This window comes from Pipistrellus hanaki, assembly GCF_964339955.1.
Source record: "Pipistrellus hanaki genome assembly, chromosome: 6".
In the NCBI taxonomy this organism is placed as follows: Eukaryota; Metazoa; Chordata; class Mammalia; order Chiroptera; family Vespertilionidae; genus Pipistrellus; species Pipistrellus hanaki.
Genome location: NC_140508.1, coordinates 44,971,671 through 44,991,393, shown reverse-complemented (window position 1 = coordinate 44,991,393; position 19,723 = coordinate 44,971,671). Strand labels below are relative to the sequence as shown.

Below are 19,723 nucleotides of genomic sequence, written 5' to 3'. Positions count from 1 at the left end.
TGCTACTTAATTAGGGGAGCTAGTGGGGAGTGGTACACTGGCACCTTTAAATTTCTCAGACTGCTGTCATACTCCATTCAGTCTCTGAGCCTGGAAATAAGTAGGAAAATAGATTAGGCAGATGGGAAACGTTCGGTGGTTATGTGGCTAGCCTCAAGTCATGCAGCTAGTAAGGGATGGAATACAATTTCCCAATCCCAGTCCAGTGGTTTGGTTTCTGGTTGTTTTTTCCTTCTGCTGACTCAACAGCTTAGCTCAGTGGTTACAAAGGATGGGGCAAAGACAACTGAGTCTCCAAGATGAAGAAGGCAATGGTGCAAATGCCTGAATGAGTGAATGAAAGACAAAATTCTCTCTTTGGACACCACAATTGATGGGCTGAAACCACACACCTTGATTTCTGGGAGCTGCATAACTTCAGGAAAGACCTCAATGCAGTTGGAGTGGGCGATCACAGTGTGCATGCGCCGGCAGTTCGTGATGGTTGTTGGGATCGCTTTCAGTTTGTTCCCACTGATATCAACTTCTTCAAGTTCCTCCAGTTTTGCCATTTTACTAAAACAAGAAAAAAATCCACGGTATAGGGAGTCATAATTATAGGGCAAGTTAAAAAGAAAGTAATACATAGTGAAAATCAAAGGTGGAATTTACTATGACTTTAAAGATTTCTTAAAGATTCACTTGTGCTCTAACTGGTTTGGCTCAGTGAATAGAGCGTTGGCCTGTGGACTGAAGTGTCCCGGGTTCGATTCCAGTCAAGAGCATGTACCTTGGTTGTGGGCACATCCCCAGTAGGGGGTGTGCAGGAGGCAACTGATAGATGTTTCCATCTCCCTCTCCCTTTCTCTCTGTAAAAAAATCAATAAAATATATCTTAAAAAAAAAAAGATTCATTTGTAATAGTCATTTTAACAAGTAAGACTATCTTTTTACTATTGTTTTTTTGAGTATCAAATTATTTTAAGATTTCCTTTCCTACTACAAAACAAAAACTATTAACTTGAATTCTTTAAATTAGCAACAAGAAGGAAAACCGATATCCTTTTCTTTTGAAAACTGTGTGAATTAAGTTATCCTGACAACAATAACCTTGCTATGCAGTTTAGTCTAAAAGCTAATGAAAATCCTGATTAAATAGGTCAAAAGTCAGCAGTAATCCAATATCAGTACCTTCAAATAGCTTAGTTGGAGAGTCTGATTTCATTTGTATCGGCACTGAACACTCAAGGGGTGCAGGGAAAAAGAGGATTATAGCTCCTATGAAAGTATGTTTTCTTCTAAAACCAAACGCCCCAATTCCTGACATCACCTTGAGGACAGATGCTGGTGAGGAGTGGTGGGGGGTGGGAAATGCTAAAAGGCCATCTGCATTGTCTCGCCACTTGCTGGCAGGACCCAAACTTAAATTGTGCCCCAAAGAAATTTCTCCCAACTCCTTCCAAACACCCACACAGAAGGATTCTCTCCGATCCTACCTTAGTAATTTGTCCCAATGTAATCTAAAACTTTTTTTTAACTATGTCTTTTATTGTTCAATCTTAATTTATAATTAATCTTAATAATGTTAATCAATAATTACAGCAATCAAATAAAAGAACATTTCTGAGTGTGTCTTGTGTTTTATGTAAATGAGGAGGAAAAACCACTCCACCTCCACAGTCCTATTTTTTTTTTTTTTTTAGCAAGAAACCCATTATTTTTCTTTCTGTCATCTCTCACATATAAAAGTTACCTTATCTGCTTATCTTAGGGGGGAAAATGCCTAAGATACATAAGAACTAGGTTTTTGTCTATTGAAACCCAATCTTTCAATCTCATCAATATCCAACATAGTATTAGGATATGCTACACACAATATTACAGATGCAGACTGTGAAGCAATCCATTTACATTAGCCCAAATTTGGAAGACTATTATTTGAATATGCTATCGTATTTTGAAAAGCAATGTGGAGAAATCAATGGGTAACGGGGCATAAGAAATGACTCAAAAGTTAGCAATCAGGCCCAAGAAAGGAGAAGTTACAGAAGTTAATATGGGAAGAAGTCGGTCATGAACACCTTGACCATGGAGTCCGTTCTTAATTCAGCATCCATTTGTGGAGTCTACCCTAGGCCAGACTTCATGTGAAACATGAGGCTCAAGGAGATAGGTAAGTCCCAGTCCTGTCTTGTAGGGCAGCTGCTGTACCATATCACAATCCCCAGGGAGACAGAATGACACCAATGTGCTTTTTGATGGAGTGCATAAAAAATTATCTGTACTTTGGCTGATTACAACTGACATGGGTCCCTGGGGAACTCCCGCAGAATCTGAGTTTGATAATCTTTCTCAGGCAGGGCTCCGACATTCACCATCTGAAATAGGACATTGAGTCCTTTCAGATGTATTATCTTTTTTTTTTTTTTTATTATCTTATTACTGTGTTTTTGTCCCAAAATATCACCTCCTCATTCCACAGTAAAATACACAAAAGTTTTTAAAAAATTGAATCATTAACGTCATGTGAAGGGAAAAACTGAAGAAATAAATATATGCTACAAAAAACACACAAAACAAAACAACACTTTAAGTCCATGCCTATTTGGGCCTTCCTCCTTCAGTAGGGTTTAAGCAAATAGGTTGTCCTGAGTGCAGCAGAGGTAGGTTGTGCCAGTATTTTGCTTTGGCCCAGACTCGGTGGTAGTTAGCAGAATACCAGAGAGGTTAGTGTTTGCTCCTTTGATGTGTGGGTATGTGTTCTAAGTCTTAACTTGTGTGATGGATGAATGCCAATGAAGTGGACATAGATGGGGAGTGAATCCCTTAGGGCAGGCTTTGCATGTGGATTCCTGCAGAGCTAGACACAATGCCATTGCTCGAAAAACAGAAATCAATACCAAAATATTAGATATGGAATCTTCTGAGGGCCAGACAATCCTTCATAATGTCCCACAGTTTCTACTGTTGCATAAGCCACCATGGCTCTCTATACCATAAGCAAAAACACAAAAACTGGTAGCTAATTGATGTTCTAATTACCAACCACCAAATTAGGTTAAGTTTTCTAATATTAATTTGGTTAAAAAGAAGCTAAAGAAAAAAATACATATGCTCAATAAAATATCTTATTTTAAAAGCAAAAGAATGCTGTAGTGATTGGGTCTGTGGATATATTCATATTAGAAAAACCGACACATTTCTCTTTAGGAGAGTGGTGATCATGGCTTATATAAAAGACAATCGTGGGGATGAATCAGGGAGAAACAAGCTTTACGTCATCTGGGAAATGACTGCTTCGCCTTTCCATGTGTGACGTGGTTTTCAGGAGCACAGGGAAAAGCGTCCTTCGGTGGCCTTCTCTTACCTTGCCGGGAAGCTCTGAAGGCGGTTGTAGGCCATGTGCAGGATCTTCAGGTGGGGGTGTCCTGTCAACAAGGGCACACACTTGTCTGTGAGGTTGTTGTTTGTCAAATACAACTCCTGTAAGATGCTGCTCGTCTCTTCAGAAAGTGTGGCCACAGGAAGGGTTTCCAGTTTGTTGGCAGATGCGTTCAGGAATCTCAGACTACAAGGACAAAATGCAACAAAATCCTGATGATAAGACAGAGTTCTGGTCTAGAATCCCCAAAAAGCCCAGTTTTCTGATGGATACCTCACTTATTAGAAACTGGGTTTAGAAATGGTAATTTAAGGACAGGATATGGTACCTGACTCCTCTGTCTACAATGAACACAATAGCTATCATGCATCTTAAATACAAAGAGAGAGAAATTGATTTTTATGGAAGCACAAAGGTGACAGAAGTGACTAATTTTATAGCTGATGGGGAGTGGGAGAGAGAGTGATAAATATTTTGTCTTTAGGAAGATAAAAATAATTGTCTTCTTTTTTTTTTTTAAAAAAGCTCTTAAAGTAATAAAACAATTGGATATTAGATCACAACCCATTTAAAGCACATAGTGACTAAGCCCTGTCAGTATGTTGTCAAAACCACGTTTTACTGACACAGATTCACAACCGCAGGAGCTGATTTGCTCTGATGAAGGAACACTATAAAGCCAGGGAAATGAACTACAAGTTCATGATCAACAGGACAAATCTCACAAAAGTAATGTGGAGTGAAAGAAGCCAGAGAACAGGGGATACACCATGTGAGCCCCTAATGACAGGCAAGATGAACCTGAGGTATCAGAAGTCAGGGAAAAGGAAGCAGTAGTGACTAGGAGAGGACTCTGGTTTTTCCATCAGGATGATGTCTGGTTCTCGATCGGGGTGCTGGCTATACCAGTGCACTCACTTTGATAAAATTCATCCTGTGCTACACTTATGATTTGGCCTTTTTTCTGTAATTATCTTATACTTCAAAAAAAATTTACATTAAGAACAAGTAAATAATATCTACATATGCAATTGGTTATCCAAATAACAGATGAACAATGGCTAAACTATGAAAAATGTTTTTATACCTAAGATAACTAATATTGTCAAACAGTAATCCTAGAGTTATTGTGAGACACAGATAAACACAAAATGCAAAGCTGCAGAACTGAGACAGAATCCTTGCTGTGACAAGAAGGGAAGAACAAAGCAGGAACTATGTGCAGCTCACGATTCTGACAAACCCTTGCTTCACAATGGATCTCTGTGATGTATGCTCCATGGTGAAGCTGCAGCTGCCAGAACATGGAGCGTGTTCAGCCCACAGGCCTCAGCTGCTATAGTGCAAGGTCAAAGCTGCCCTGTCTTCACCTAGAACTGCTGTGTTAGTAAACCCCCATTCTCCATTCTCTCCATTCTCTCAATCACTTGGGTCTGAAACAGTCTGCACCCAATTCAGGACTATTCTACCATATCTTTGGAAAAAAAAAGATAAAATCTTCCTTAAAAAAAAGAAAGAAAAATGGAATACCAGGTAAAGTTATTTTTAATTTTGGATTAAAAAGAAGGCTTTGCATTCAGGAGTCATCACCAGGATTGTCATTTCAAGCTCTCAACCCATTAATTTAATACTCCCCAATTTCGCAACCCCCACATGCTTACATACACACACACAACTCCACTACTTATCTGAGGAAAAGCAGCCTCCCCAAAATAGAATATTTTCCATTAAAAAAACACGTATTCTGTTGAACTTTTTTTTTTTTTTTTTTTTTTTAAGGGAAGTTAGAAAAGGGCTGTAGAGACCATAAATAGTCATGGGAAATTATAGTCATGTGTGCTGCAGAGAGGAAAATAAAGGTCATTCATGCCGCTTCTGAAATGGTTTCGAATTAGGAAGGAAACCAGTGTCAGCACCATATTTCTTTAAAGCACCTTATGAGTATCTCTTTATTTTATTTAGTTATTATTTTTAGTATCTTTTAAGGTCCCACTTGTGTCACCTGACTTAAATGCCCTGTTAATAATTTCTTCAGTGTAGAATTAGGAGAAATTAAAATGCACTGCTCTAAAATAACAAAGACTGAGGTTGGCTAGGAAACTATCTGACAATCTCATTAAAACAATTCTCCAGGAAATATGTAGTTATAGATTCAGGAAAAGAAAAGAGAGAAATTAATTCATAAAAATGTTTGCACACATTTAGGCCAGGAAAAGAGGAAGAAAGGAGAAAAGATTGACAAGTGAGTGCCCATTTGGAAAGCTGCAAAGGGGACTTGGGAAACTGTTCACACCATCTGAAAGAAAATGAGACAGTGATTTCCAAAAGTGTGTTTTCTCCTCTTGCTGAAATCCACCTGTACTGAAGGAACTATATACTCTTTATGGGGAATTCAGGGGGGAGGGAAATAAATCCTACACCCTACCCCTCCAGGAAATAAAACTAAGTTGAAATTACACTGGCTAGTTCCAAAGAATTTCATTTGTGCAGAATAAAGCCTGACTGAGTCACCTTGTTAGTCAATGGGCAGAGAGCAAACAATTGGATTTAAAAGACTTTTTATTATAATGGTTTCAGGAAATTAAATACAGCACCCACTCTCTTAAATATAAAAAACTTGTCCCACAACCGCACAACGTTTTAGGATACAAATTAAATTGGTTTAATGTGGGTGTTGTATTTCCACCAGAATGAGCAGCTACTTTAATTTTGCAAAAATTACTCAATAAAGATGGTATATAACCCTACCCCCTGCTTTCAGCTAAATTCCTAAAACACTGAGTTTGGCCTCAACCTCAATAAGATGTGAAAACCTCATCAGGCTTCTTCCTTATAGGTTTCTGCATAAAATATTGTTTAATGTGCCAACAGATGTTTCACCCATTCAACCCTCCTTACTATGCAACCTTCCTCTGCTAATTAGAAAAAAAGCAGTAACATCACTGCTTTCTTTTCATTTGTAAGGTGCTTTGTAGAGACTACAGCTGGTTCCTATTTTCTATTTCATCCGATTCTCCCATCATCCTAGAGATGCCCCCCTCATATTTCACAGAGGACAGAAACCGAAGCTGAGAAAATTACTTGGCAATGGTTAAATAGTAATTAGTGGCAGAACCAGAAATAAAATACAGATCTCGTCAATCTTAAGAGTTCGCTATTCCATAACAGATCTCTCCAAATTAAAAAAAAAAAATAGTAATAATAAAACATTTTTCCTGAGGACATTTTCATAAGCCTTTCTCTCCAAAAAAAGCTGGAGGTCAAGCCGGACACCTGCTGGGTAGCAGGAAGACCACAGCACTTTAAACTAAATGCTTAAAATAACTCAATAACTAACACAGTACTCAAACACTTTCCTTAGCAGAAGTGCAAAAGTTGTAGGGAAAAGACACCATGTATGGCCTCTACCCTAAAGTATTTGGAAAGCTGCCCACAACAGCAGTGAAATTAGTCCACTTCCTGCTCCTTGAGCAATTGCTGTGTTCTTCTTTGGCACATTCTGGCCATCTTTCTGGCTCATTTATTTTTTGTTTTGCTTTGTTTTAAATTGCTTTTTATTATTTTTCAGCATACCCTTAAACTTATAGACAAACTGTTCTTGAGATAAAGCACAGGATTTGGAATCACAACAGATTTATCTACCTGTAGGCATACCAGGCAGTCTGCATTTAAATATTTTTCCTGGATATCAGTACTGGGACTTGCAGTCTATTAAAAATGCAAAAGGTTAAGACTTGAAGCCCAGCAAACCTCTCCTACTTTTAGACAACCCCCTGAATTTTGGCCCCAAAATGTTCCAGAAGTGTCAAACAAAACAATCCATGTTCCTTGTCATCTTTACAACACAATACTTCTGACTACTTCATATATCTTCATAAGGCTGGTAGCTCATAAAGGGCTTTCAAAATTTTTTATGATGGTGACCAAGAGTACAAAATACATTTTACATGACCATCTAGCACACACATGCAAAATACATATGTGTAACTGAAACGAAAGTTTCATGAAGCCATATTTAACCTTACTTTTACACTAGTATTTTCTATCCTATTTAATTTTTTAAGTGCTGAAAGAAATTCACTAAATCAACATTATACCTTGCTAATCAGTTTGAAAAAAACACACAAAAAACACAACCCCACAATTATTAACTGCCTAGCAACATCACCTAATAGTGGGGATTGCAAGTGAAGGAAAAGTGCATACAAGTCCAATGGAATTCACACACTTATTTTTTAAGGTCTGAAAATCTGCCTGGCTTAGGTAACAAAGATCATAATCCTATAACATAAAGGAACAAAAGTTATATAGATATAAAAATTGTTAAATAAGAACTTGAAGAGAATTCTAAAAATTAAAAAAAATAATTTTAAAAATTAAGTGTAATTAATTACTTCACACCGATGCAATACTTTAATGTACAGACCATATCCTCATTTCATCAATGATCCCACTGATGTCTTCTATCTGGCCCAGGATCCAATCCAGGATCCCACTTGCATTTCATTATCATGCCCTTGTAGTCTCCTCCTCTAATCAACCTTACCTGTCTCAATCGACCTTGACATTTTTTAAAAGTATCAGACAATCATTTTGTAGAATACCTTTCAATTTAGGTTTTATCTTCATTAGTATACGGTGATGCATTTTGGCAAAAGCACACAGAAGTTATATTGTACCCTCCTATCAGAAGATACATGATTCTCAACTTCAGCCCCCAGATAGTCTTAAGTAGATTAGAGGAAGGCCTCGAAATCTACAGAATTAAAAATTCTGATGTGTGGCCAGTTGAGGCAGTGGAACTGAGATAAGGGCCAGGAACCTGCATGTTTGATAAGTACTTGAGGGAATTCTAAAGAAACATTTTTTAAAAATTCTGTTTTATTTCTCTATGGCTCTTAGAACTTCACAATATCGTTCTCTTCACTTAAAAAAAAAAAAAGTGTAGGCAACTTAGCTCTTCAAAATGCCAAAAGTATCTGTCTTTGCCAAAAGGCACCAGTTGTCATGGTCAATCGATAGTGCTCTCTCCAATTTTTTGTTCCCTTTTAGGTCCCTTGATATTTACACATATTCTGTCTGAGTCACTAAAACTTATGGTCTGTAATGTGACTAATACTCTGGAGATATTTATTAATTACCATGTACTTCATTTGTATATACACTCCCCCCATTCCTACCCTCTGAAATTGCCTTATATTATTCTAACCAGGGATAAAAACAGACCCTAATGTCCACCCACAACAGGAATCTATAACATGCCTTTAAAGAGTCCGATGTTGCTTTATTAATTTGAGTGAACTCATTAGGAGCAGCTCTCTGGCCATCAAATGAATGAGTGTACAGATTCAAGATAGACAGGGAGCCAGGCATGGCAAAATTTCAGGAAGAACAGAAGGATGGCAATACCTCATCCATCCACTCTAGTGACCTATGAGGAATATCAACCCCCACTCTTGCCCATCTATTGATGAAAACTATTTGTAATTCTTCTGGGGATTTCTATCAAGAAAATCCTCAACTCTAAGCAAAAAAGAGGTAAGAGAAGAGCTTTAGGCCAGTAAAATCCAGATTAGAATATTGACCAGTTCCCCCTTAAAACTAAAGCCCAATCTATCCTAAGATCAAAATATCACAGTCAATTTTTTAACAACATATGGTCCATCCTATTTCCAATCTGTCTATAGTTTTTAAGCTGCCAGTGAAAAGCAAATAAAAATAAACAAAACTAAAAAATGAACATGGAGAGAAAACACATCATCTGAAATTCCTGATCCAATTCACAGGCATTTAAATAAAATTGGTCTCAAGTTTTTGGAAGGAGATAAAAATGTGAGTAAATGTCATCTAATTTAGAGATAAAAATGTGAGTAAATGTCATCTAATTTAGAGTAGAGTCCCCCTTCCTATTTGGTTACCAAACATCTTCCTGCTACCAGGTAAAGCACATTAACTTAACATATACCATTCTAAAAGTGTGGTATTCAACAGACAATGCCATAAAACTAAACCATGATATTAGTTTTAGCAGCCAAGATTTGTAGTAAAGAAAAACTCCCAAGAAAGAGTCTTTTGCTGTGTCCAACAATGCATGTTTTTCTGACAGTTCTCTTGAGATTTCCAAACATAACTTCTACTTAGAACACAAACGAAGACTGGTATTTCGGTCCTTTCTTCAGTTACATAACCCAACAAAATTGGTAATGTTAATTTAATACCATAAGAAATACATGAAAAAATTGCCCATACATTTTTAAGATTAGTATTATGAAGCAAAAGGAATGGAAAAATTGAAGCAGCTGCATTACTGCCTGAAGCCATTTACCAAGCACACAACTATGCATGATACAAGAAAGTGCTGGTCTTCATACCACGAGCCAAATTAAAACCACTCATATCATTCCTTCTCTTTTACCCTCTCAAACCCATCTTTGTATTATTGTTTGTTGTGTAGTTATTTTAAACTCCATGTTAGATTGTAAGCTCCTGGAGGGTAATGCCTACGTTAGTCATTTCAATCCCTACTTCACTCAGCACAGTGATTTAAATGTACTTGGACAGTAAGATGCTGGCTGCTCTGAACTCTGTGAACAAAACAAATCACAGCTGAAACCACCTGCAAGAAACTGGCCACAGAGATTATCCTAAAAAATCCTCTTCAATATTTTCACTTCATGGTTTCTGAGTGGACCTGCTCCTATAACGGTCAGTACTAGTTTATTCTTTCCCCCAAATTCATCAAACCAAATATACAGTATCTCTACATTTTCCACAATGCAAATTATGTCTCTCTCTCTTTCTCTCGCTCTCCCCCTATACAGTTACTTAGGTTTTGAAAAGGGGATAAGTAGAAGAAGTATTAACCCTTTAAGAAGCCATGAACAGCTTGGTGAGAATCATAAAATGTTGTTCAAAAAAAGAGCTTATCAGTTTACCCCACCCACTTTATAACCCTATCTGCCTATTAAGAGAAGCAACCTCTTTAACTTTTCTGAGTCTTAGCTGATAAAATCAGTTGCCACACTGAGATGGAGATGAGGCTATTATATTGATTGGAAAATAAATGCACCACAATGTCTTCTTGAAAAAGTTTCTATTTCAGGCCCCCCCCCCTTTTTTGCGGGGGGGGGGGGGAGAGAGGAATGGGGGGGGAGAATGGGACATCATTTGCTTTCTTCTCATAAAATAAAAACAGGAGGATGCTTGCTTACTCTAATTCCAGATCCCTTACTCCAGAACCTTCGGTACTAGAGAGGCACTTAGCACAGCCGGCCCTCTTCCCAAGACCAACAGGGGCCAGCTAGTTCCCCCACATCAGCACCTATTTCCAAAACACATCTGGCTCTGGATAGGCCTGACTATCCAGGCTACTGGGATGTCTGCCTAAACACCTTTAGCTTACACTGCAGCTCAGCTCTTCTGCTCCCCATAATAGTAATGGTCCTCTTCCAGTGGCCAATTCAGGCTCTGGATTTTCCATGTTGCATTATTAGAACTATTCCAGTTCACACAACCCTTCCTTTGCCAACTTATAGATTCCATCTGGAAACTATGAAATAGGCAATGTGGGAAAACCGAGACTCAGAGTAACCTGCACAGGGTCACAAAGTCAGTTGATATAATGATTCTAAGACCTTGGGAGTCAAAATTACCTGTGGAACGATGTAAATTACTGTTGCCCAACTCAATGCCTTGTTTAAACACATCAAACATGAAAACGGTCTCCTTGACTACACTAAGAGCCCTCAAGGTCATGTTTTCAGACCCGCCCTGGCACTCAGGACTGCTTACTGACTGCTTCTATAGAATAAAAAAATACATAGCATTGTCCTTTTCCAATCAAATCCTCATAAATAAATAAGGGATGGTTAATATTTATTGGAGAGTTCCAGTGCTGTTTACCTACTCTATTAGCTATGAACCTAACAGACTTAGCCAGATTCAGAAATGAAAATACACCTGTTTCTTGGGGGGATTACACTGAATCTGTAGAAACAAGTAGGTAATGGATTCAAGTTTTAGATATCTTTGAGTGAGAAAATCTCATTTCTGAATCTGACTGTTTTCATGTTTGATGTGTTTAAACAAGGCATTGAGTGGAGCACCCCAAGTCTGCCTAAGTTAAAGTTAAGAAAAATACAATGTGACAACATAACTTAGATTTCTGCATAAAATCCTACAGTATTCATAACAATAAAAAGCTCATGTCTAGAGCTACCTATAACTACCTGCACATTGTACTTTGATATAAATGCAAAAGCAAGAACAATTCTCTAAATGATCTTGAAACATTCTCGTTTTGTCAGAGGAATGATATACCACTGGTCAATTACCATATAAAAATCCTATTTTCTCACAATTCTATTATTTCTCTATAATTATTCCCGTAGAAACCATTATAACTTATTAAGTGCAGAGAATAAATGCTTTTAAAAGTGAGAAAAGAACCGAAACCGGTTTGGCTCAGTGGATAGAGTGTCGGCCTGCGGACTGAAAGGTCCCAGGTTCGATTCCGGTCAAGGGCAGGTACCTTGGTTGTGGGCACATCTCCAGTAGGGAGTGTGCAAGAGGCAGCTGATCGATGTTTCTAATCCAGCGTTTTTCAACCGCTGTTCCGCGGCACACTAGTGTGCCGCGAGATGTTGCCTGATGTGCCGTAGGTGCAGACAAGACAAGAATTTTATAATTTTTCACTATTTTGTTTACTTAATATTTCATAATAAAGTAATTATAAAATACTTTCTTTGTGTTTACTTGATTCCTATTCAAGAGAATTACTTTATATATAGTCAATATAGGCACAGAGTTAAATTTTTTAACATTTTCTAATGGTGGTGTGCCTCGTGATTTTTTTTCATGAAACAAGTGTGCCTTTGCCCAAAAAAGGTTGAAAAACACTGCTCTAATCGATGTTTCTAACTCTCTATCCCTCTCTCTTCCTCTCTGTAAAAAATCAATAAAATATATATATTTTTTAAAAAGTTAGAAAAGGGAAGAAAAGGGGAAAGAGTACCAGAAATGTTCTCCATCCTAACCAGGCGGTGATGGCATATAGAATGCATGTAAAAACTCATTCAGCAGTATATTTAGGAGTTGTACCTTCTCCCATCCCCCAAAATGGTCTCAGATCATGAGACAAGATGCTAAGGATTGGGCAGTTTACAACTCAGATGAATAACTGAGGCAATCACACCATGTTACCTGTCGGCCTTCATCAGCAGGTTGGGTGGCAACTCCAGGAGCTGGTTGTGCTGCACATCTAAGACCTCCACTGAGGTTCTTTCCAGCCGTTCAGGTAGACTCGTCAGCTGGTTGTGTCCTGCCAGCAGCTTCCGGAGACTGCCATTACAGAATAAGCTGTGCAACAAGGGACACAGACAGAAGGAAACTTATTTAGAATTAATGTGGGATAAATATAAAAAAATGAACAGGAGTGGGAGAATACTTAAAATGATCTCTTCAAAAAACAAATTCACCCAGACCAGCTGCAAATTCACTTTAACAGAAGCTCAAACTTGGAGCTGTTAATATTTCTTTATTTTCCATACTTAAAAAAAGGTGGCAAAAACTATGAAAAGGAATTTTAACAAAGAAGCTCAACTTAGTGAAACAGAAGGACACATTTCATAGAAGCTTCGGAAGAGAGCAGTCTAATCTTCTTAGGTTCACAAGGCAAGCTTTAAAAGGTGCAGGATTCTCAAGGTAGGGCATGTGCCTTATACACCATGGAACTCGTACTGCTTTACCCACAACAGATTCTAAATAAATGCAGTCAAATAATTTGCCTACAGGATCAACATTCAATAAAGGATCTGTCTATCCAATTATTTTTTTTATAAATGCCAACTGAGAAAATGTTAATTATTTCTCCAGTTCCTCACTTCCCTGTATATTTTTGTGTTCTCTTTGGTTTAACCCTAGACCAAAATAGACACTCCCTCCTAAAGAGAACAGAATGCCCTCAATCCACTATTTTCTCCTGTGCCCTAACGAGCTCGTTGGAAGCTTGGCTGTGTGTTTTTGCTGTGGATTATAAAAATTGCAATAAACAATGAATACTTAATCTAAAAAGTCCACTCTATGCCAAATATCAACAGTTGTAGATAATAAAACAAACCAGGGGTTTCAATACAGAAATAGATGGCCTATGGAAAAGTAAGACTACGATATGCATCAGGATCACTTCACAGTGAGAATTCATTTATACTGCTGTCAAAGAATGAGGCTTCCTAACCCACAGACCATTTCCCACCATTGTGACCTAATTCACTGACATCTGCTGTTAAAACCACTCTATGTAACAGCCATAACTTTATTCACTTTAAGTATCAAATCCAGATTCTTCGCTCACTAAGATACCAGAACCTGTTCCAATGCTGTGACAACACAGGTCAACATTAATGGCATCTAACATGACTCACTTGGCAGGTTTAGATATCAATGTGACAAGACAGATTATCTCGGACTGTCAGTCAGTCACAGTTAACACAGGGTCTCTGCCACGGTCACTCAACCCAATAATTCAGGATCTGCTTCACCAATTTTACTGCCTTGCAGTGGAATTTAGAATTGGGTTGTTTATTATTTACACACACACACACACACACACACACACACTTTACTTTTAATAGATGGATAACTGAAAGACAGGTGACAAAATCTTTATTCTGATTTTTCCAAATAAAAAAGTAGATTTGATAACTAAGGATGAGTATTAAATGCAAATTACTGGATTTAATTAAATTCTTTTGGATACTAAACACTAAAATGCCTTTTTCTTTTTAGTACATTTCCACTTCTAAATACTAATTTCTGTTCAGTCAAACTTTTCATACACTAAGATAAACAGAGCTTGAATAATAAGTCAACTTCTAATGAATCACTATCTTGTCTGAAATGTTAGATCAATGATGGGCTAATGCAAAGTTTGCAACTAAACATCACCATAAATGAGAAAACAATACATACTGTGTTTGTCCCATGGGTTAAAAACAGAAACACACAAAAACAAACACTGTTTAAATTCCCTGACAATAGAGCATTTGGGGTTTGCTTTGAATAAGCATTTGTTTCATTCCCCCAAAAGGCTTGTACTAACGTAGAACAAATCAAAGATGAACTCTGGGGGATAATTTGATAAAATATGTGTTATCTTGGATTTATTTAACTGTTGATTTATGTATATAATATCTTTGTTGAAGCCAACAATAAAACAAAGGCCTTAGATTCCAAGATGCTATATATGTCCTGGATTGGGGTAGTTGGAGTGGGGAACAAAACAGAAGAAATAGAAAGAAGATTAGAAAATATTTTTTACCAAATTATTTTCCCCTCTATTTAGTAGTGGCCTGTTTTCATCTTTGCTCTTTGTCTTCTAAAAGCACCCCTGCCCTGCACACACACACACACACACACACACACACACACACACACAATGCTGTCTATCCACAGGGCACATCACTAAACCTTCTGCTAATAATGGTGATGAGCTGCACTGAGTCACCTAAGTGCTCAGACAACATAAAACTCTAGGGCAGAAAGCATTTTCAAATGGACTGACTTTATGGGTATTATGTATGGCTGAAAAAGTAAAATGAACTGAGCTTTCCAGGGATTGAGAATGTAAACCATGATTTTCTCTAAGGGAACTATATTTTAACACAGTGTTATCCAACAGAAATATAATGCAAGTCACATACGTAATTTAAAATTAAAGGTGAAAATATTTAGGTAAATTGATTCTTATAGTAATTTTTATTTGACTCAACATATCCAAAATATTATTTTGACATGCAACTAATATTCATTTTTGAGATATTTTGCACCCCATGTATATTTTCTAATTCAGCACCTCTCAATTAGAAATAGTCACATTTCAATTGCTCACCCGACCCAGATGAATGTAACTTTACTCATAAGCCTTTCAACTCACACACAGTTTTAAATTCCCTTGCTCTATAGTATTACCATTCTGTGCTTAGTTTTATTCTAAAGGCAGCTGCATTGGTTTCCACAGTGAGAACTCATGACTAGAAAGCCAATTTAACTCAAGCAAGTAAAAGCTTTATACTTTCTGAGAAAATTGGGTATTTAACAATAAATACTCTAATTTGACCTTACAACATAGGCTTATGGGTAATTAAACAGCTTAACTCTTATGCCTTTACTAGGCTTACCAAGCATGTATATGTCACCATCTTTGTTCTTTACAAGAGACTATAGGAACACCAATCACATACCTCTAAAGATCATGCACCTAAAATAAACAACTCCAAAACAGTGACATAAATATTTCTACAGTATTTTCATGGATATGTTTTGACTATACATAGTTAGAAACAACTGACATCCTTTGTTCAGTGATTGACTGAGAATGGTGCAAATTGCTAGATCTGAGTTGTAACAGCCACTGGTCCCAAATGGCTATTTAAATTGAAGTTAACTAAAATGAAATAAAATTTAAAATTGAGTTCCTCAGTCACAGTAGTCACATTTCAAATGCTCAACAGTCACATTTGGTTAGTGGATAGTACACTGGATAGCACAGATTAGACCACTTCAACCATCACAGGAAGTCCAAAGGCCAGCAAAAGGAGACTGTCTTCCAGTTATTGATGGCATGGCTAGTCACTAACAGCCCCAAAACACTTTGTACCACAACTAGTTAACTTGAAGATGTCCATGTCTATGGAGATATCATCACATGGCTGTTTTAGAAATCTTGGCATTGAAGTGAAAATTATGAAATAAAAAAGTTTCTAGTTTGCTCTTTTTAGGTTTAATAATCTAATCATTTTTTTCTCCCCCTAAGTTATGTTCAAGGAAAACCAAACATGTGGATAAGGTAGCAATATCAAGTTAATGGACCAAAGGGGGAGAATTCTGAAAGAGTGAAGATGAAAGAGTCTCTAATCATATTGTTTGCCGCGTCTCTGAAAATTTCGGCTTATTTAAAAATCTCCACCAGGAACCACCCACTGCATGACTGTGAAAAGTCTGATGGAGAGGCAAAGCCTCACTTCACTCTTCTGGAGGGAAGTTTATGATTTGAAGACACCACATGCGGTAAAGATACTAACTATTAGGTTTAAAATATAAGGTTTAAAAAGCTCTTTTAGAGGAAGGTGCAGGAGGATATAGGGAAAATAAATAGTGATGGGAGGAGACTTCACTTTTGGGTGGTGAACACACAATACAGTGGTATTGTGCACCTGAAACCTGTATAATTTTTGTTAACCAGGTCACCCCAATAAACTTTATAAAAAGGAAAAAATAAACACACATTAAAAAAAACAAAAAAACAAAAAAAAACTAAACACTGAATCAGCAATTTTTACAACTGCTTATCTGATTTGAGATTCTCTAATTCAATCTGTCATACTTACTGTGCAGGAAGTTCACATATTTGATTATGGCCAATATCTAAAACTTCTAGCTTTCGGCTTTCACATACCCACTCAGGCACATTTTCCAAGCGGTTCCTAAATATAAGAATATACAATAGTTTTCTTTGATTGGAATGTGACCTAAAATATAGTTTGAAACTCAAAATAATAACAGACTAAATAAAACTTCAAATAAAATACCAAAGTACAGCGAGTATAAATCTAAAGGATATGAGTATTCATCTTAATCTAAAAGCAAAACTGTGATAAGGAATAAAAAAGTAAAATAATAATAATAACAATAATAATTGGAAAGGACATTGTTACATCATTTCTAAAGTCTTTTTTTTTTTCTCCCAGAATTGCTTTTCTTTTTCTTTTCTTTTAAAAAAATATATTTTATTGATATTTTTACAGAGAGGAAGGAAGAGGGATAGAGTTAGAAACATCGCTGAAACCAGTTTGACTCAGTGGATAGAGCGTCAGTCTATGTTTCTCTCTCTCCCTCTCCCTTCCTCTTTGTAAAAAATCAATAAAATATATATTTAAAAAAAGAAAGTTAGAAACATCGATGAGAGAGAAACATTGATCAGTTGTCTCCTGCATACCTCCTACTGGGGATGTGCCCACAACCAAGGTACATGCCCTTGACCAGAATCAAACAGTCCGCAGGCTGACATTCTATCCACTGAGCCAAACAGGTTTTGGCCCAGAATTGCTTTTCTAAAAAGTCTATAAGGCCACTCAAGTTTAGGAAGAGGGGGGTCTTAGATTGAAACGAACAAACAAACATACACTTCTAGTTAAGTTGAATAGTCAAATGGCATAAAAGTTTTACTTTCCAATTTACATTTCACCCTTAACATTGAAATAGTTCTCAACTCCATTAGGCATCAAAAAGCACAATCATAGAGAAATGGAAAGATGGCAGCAGTGCACGTGCACTGGCCCTTAACACTCAGAATTACCTGAAAACATTTACTTAGGCATTAGGTGGTAATTATAATTACCAGAAACAAGTGAACTAAACTAATAATGACTTGAATTATTAAATGAATTGACCTGTTCTTACACAAATTTATTATATTTGAATGTTTCCCTAATTATAGGTGGTTAGTTAACCTTTCAGTTTAAAAACAAAACAAAACATGCAAAATGACCAGACACACGGAATCTAAAATGATATGGATGTTAAGACTATTATTATTTAAAAACAGACGCACAATTCTGTAAAAGTAAAATGCCTGAGATAAGGATTTCATTAGAGCAAAAGTGAAAATAGCTGTGATATTGAGGTGGTGGCATGTGAGGCTTAAATAACATGTTCTTTATTTTTGCTATTATATCAACTTTTCAATTACAATACAAAAACCATGTGTTATTTTCTGCTTAGTGTCTATGTGGGCACATCGGGTCCTGGCTTTGGAGCCCTAAAGACTGATACACTTAATAATTTTATTTTGTAGTAACTAACCACATCTTAGTGATATAGGAGAATGGAAGTGCCTTTCAGTATAAGAAACCTCATCATAGCAATAAAATTCCTGCAAGTGTGGAACTCTGAACTTGAGGAGCTCTAAGGACCTAATAAACACCATTTTGGATGATGGCTCAGTTCCTTCAGATAACATAAATACTCACACAAAGGGAGGAAACTGAAATACTCAGGGCTATCTGAGGGGAATCAAAGATTTTCTCACACAAAGTCCTGTGGTTTGGAAGATGAATGGGGGAGAGCAGGTTACAATGAAGATTCTGGACATGAGAGTTACAAAGAAGGGGAATAACATTTAAGTGGGAGAATTCAGGAATAAGCATGATGAGTTTCCAATTCTGTCTCACTTAGGGCTTCAATGAGAACCAGTTGCCATTTACATACTACTATAAATAAAGGGAAAATAGATTCACTCCAAGGTCAGTGCTCTAAAATAAATCTTTTCTTGCAAACTCTACTCCATTGTTGTTCTTATTTAAAAGATGAAGATAACAACCAAAGCTAATGGGAAAAATAAACAACTTAACCAGGTAATATTGAATTTCAAGTACTTTAAAACTATTGACATGAAGCACTACTACTCATAAAGGATTTTACCAGTTTCTAAGAAAATTGTAATAGTAATAATTCTCACAATATCTAAATTCGAACACATTCTTATGGAACTATGATTGAGCATATCATTAACTATCCGATTTACACACTGAGTTAACAGTGCCCTTTGAGAGGACCACATCCTCCCAAATACTGTGGCTGTTCAGAAAAGGGCATTTTGTTTAGAATTATGTTAAAAGTTGTTTTTCAATTTTAGTGTGTTAAAATTATTAAAGTTTAATTTGTGTAAATACATATTTTATGTCTTCAGGAAAAAGTTCTGTATAATATTTTTAGAGACTGGAGTAGTGGGTTTGTATAAAAGGTGAAATGGTCCACTTATTCACAATAAACTAAGAAAAATTAATAGGAGGCCTAGAAATACTACGTTGGAAGCTTAGTGGCTACTTTCTAAGAGTTCTTAGCAAGGAGATATATATACAAAATAACAAAGAGGAAGGGGAATAAAATCAATGAAATATAACACAATATTTTTTTAAATAAAATCAACATCATTTTGGAGAAAGACGTGAAGATAAGGTTAATATAATTAAAGAACTATTGGAACTTCCAACCACGTGACCAGAACTCACTAATCTTCCAAACCCAAGCCTTGGTGTTCAAATTGCCATCCCCACCAACATAACACCTTGATTTTTCTAGCTTGAACTACAGTACACAAATGTAGTATTTTAATGGACAGATATTTATATACATTTTCAGAGGGTAAAAACTTTTGAATTTAATTTGTATTATTTACTTTAAAAACAAAAAGTTTGTATGCATATGCTCAGAATTCTCTAAGTCAGTGGTTGGCAAACTCATTAGTCAACAGAGCCAAATATCAACTGTACAACGATTGAAATTTCTCTTGAGAGCCAAATTTTT

The 19,723-nt window shown here is 36.6% G+C and overlaps 1 protein-coding gene across 1 annotated transcript in view; it reads right to left on the bottom strand.

Annotated features, from left to right (window-relative positions):
* Positions 1-19,723, bottom strand: part of PHLPP1 (PH domain and leucine rich repeat protein phosphatase 1) — a 192,101-nt gene that overhangs the window by 21,211 nt on the left and 151,167 nt on the right. Inside the window, exons 9-12 of the mRNA XM_084887683.1 lie at positions 16,747-16,842; positions 12,563-12,718; positions 3,347-3,547; positions 393-555 (exon numbers count right to left, since the gene is read on the bottom strand). Coding sequence (XP_084743809.1) covers positions 393-555; positions 3,347-3,547; positions 12,563-12,718; positions 16,747-16,842 — 616 coding nt within the window. The remainder of the gene's footprint in view (positions 1-392; positions 556-3,346; positions 3,548-12,562; positions 12,719-16,746; positions 16,843-19,723) is intronic.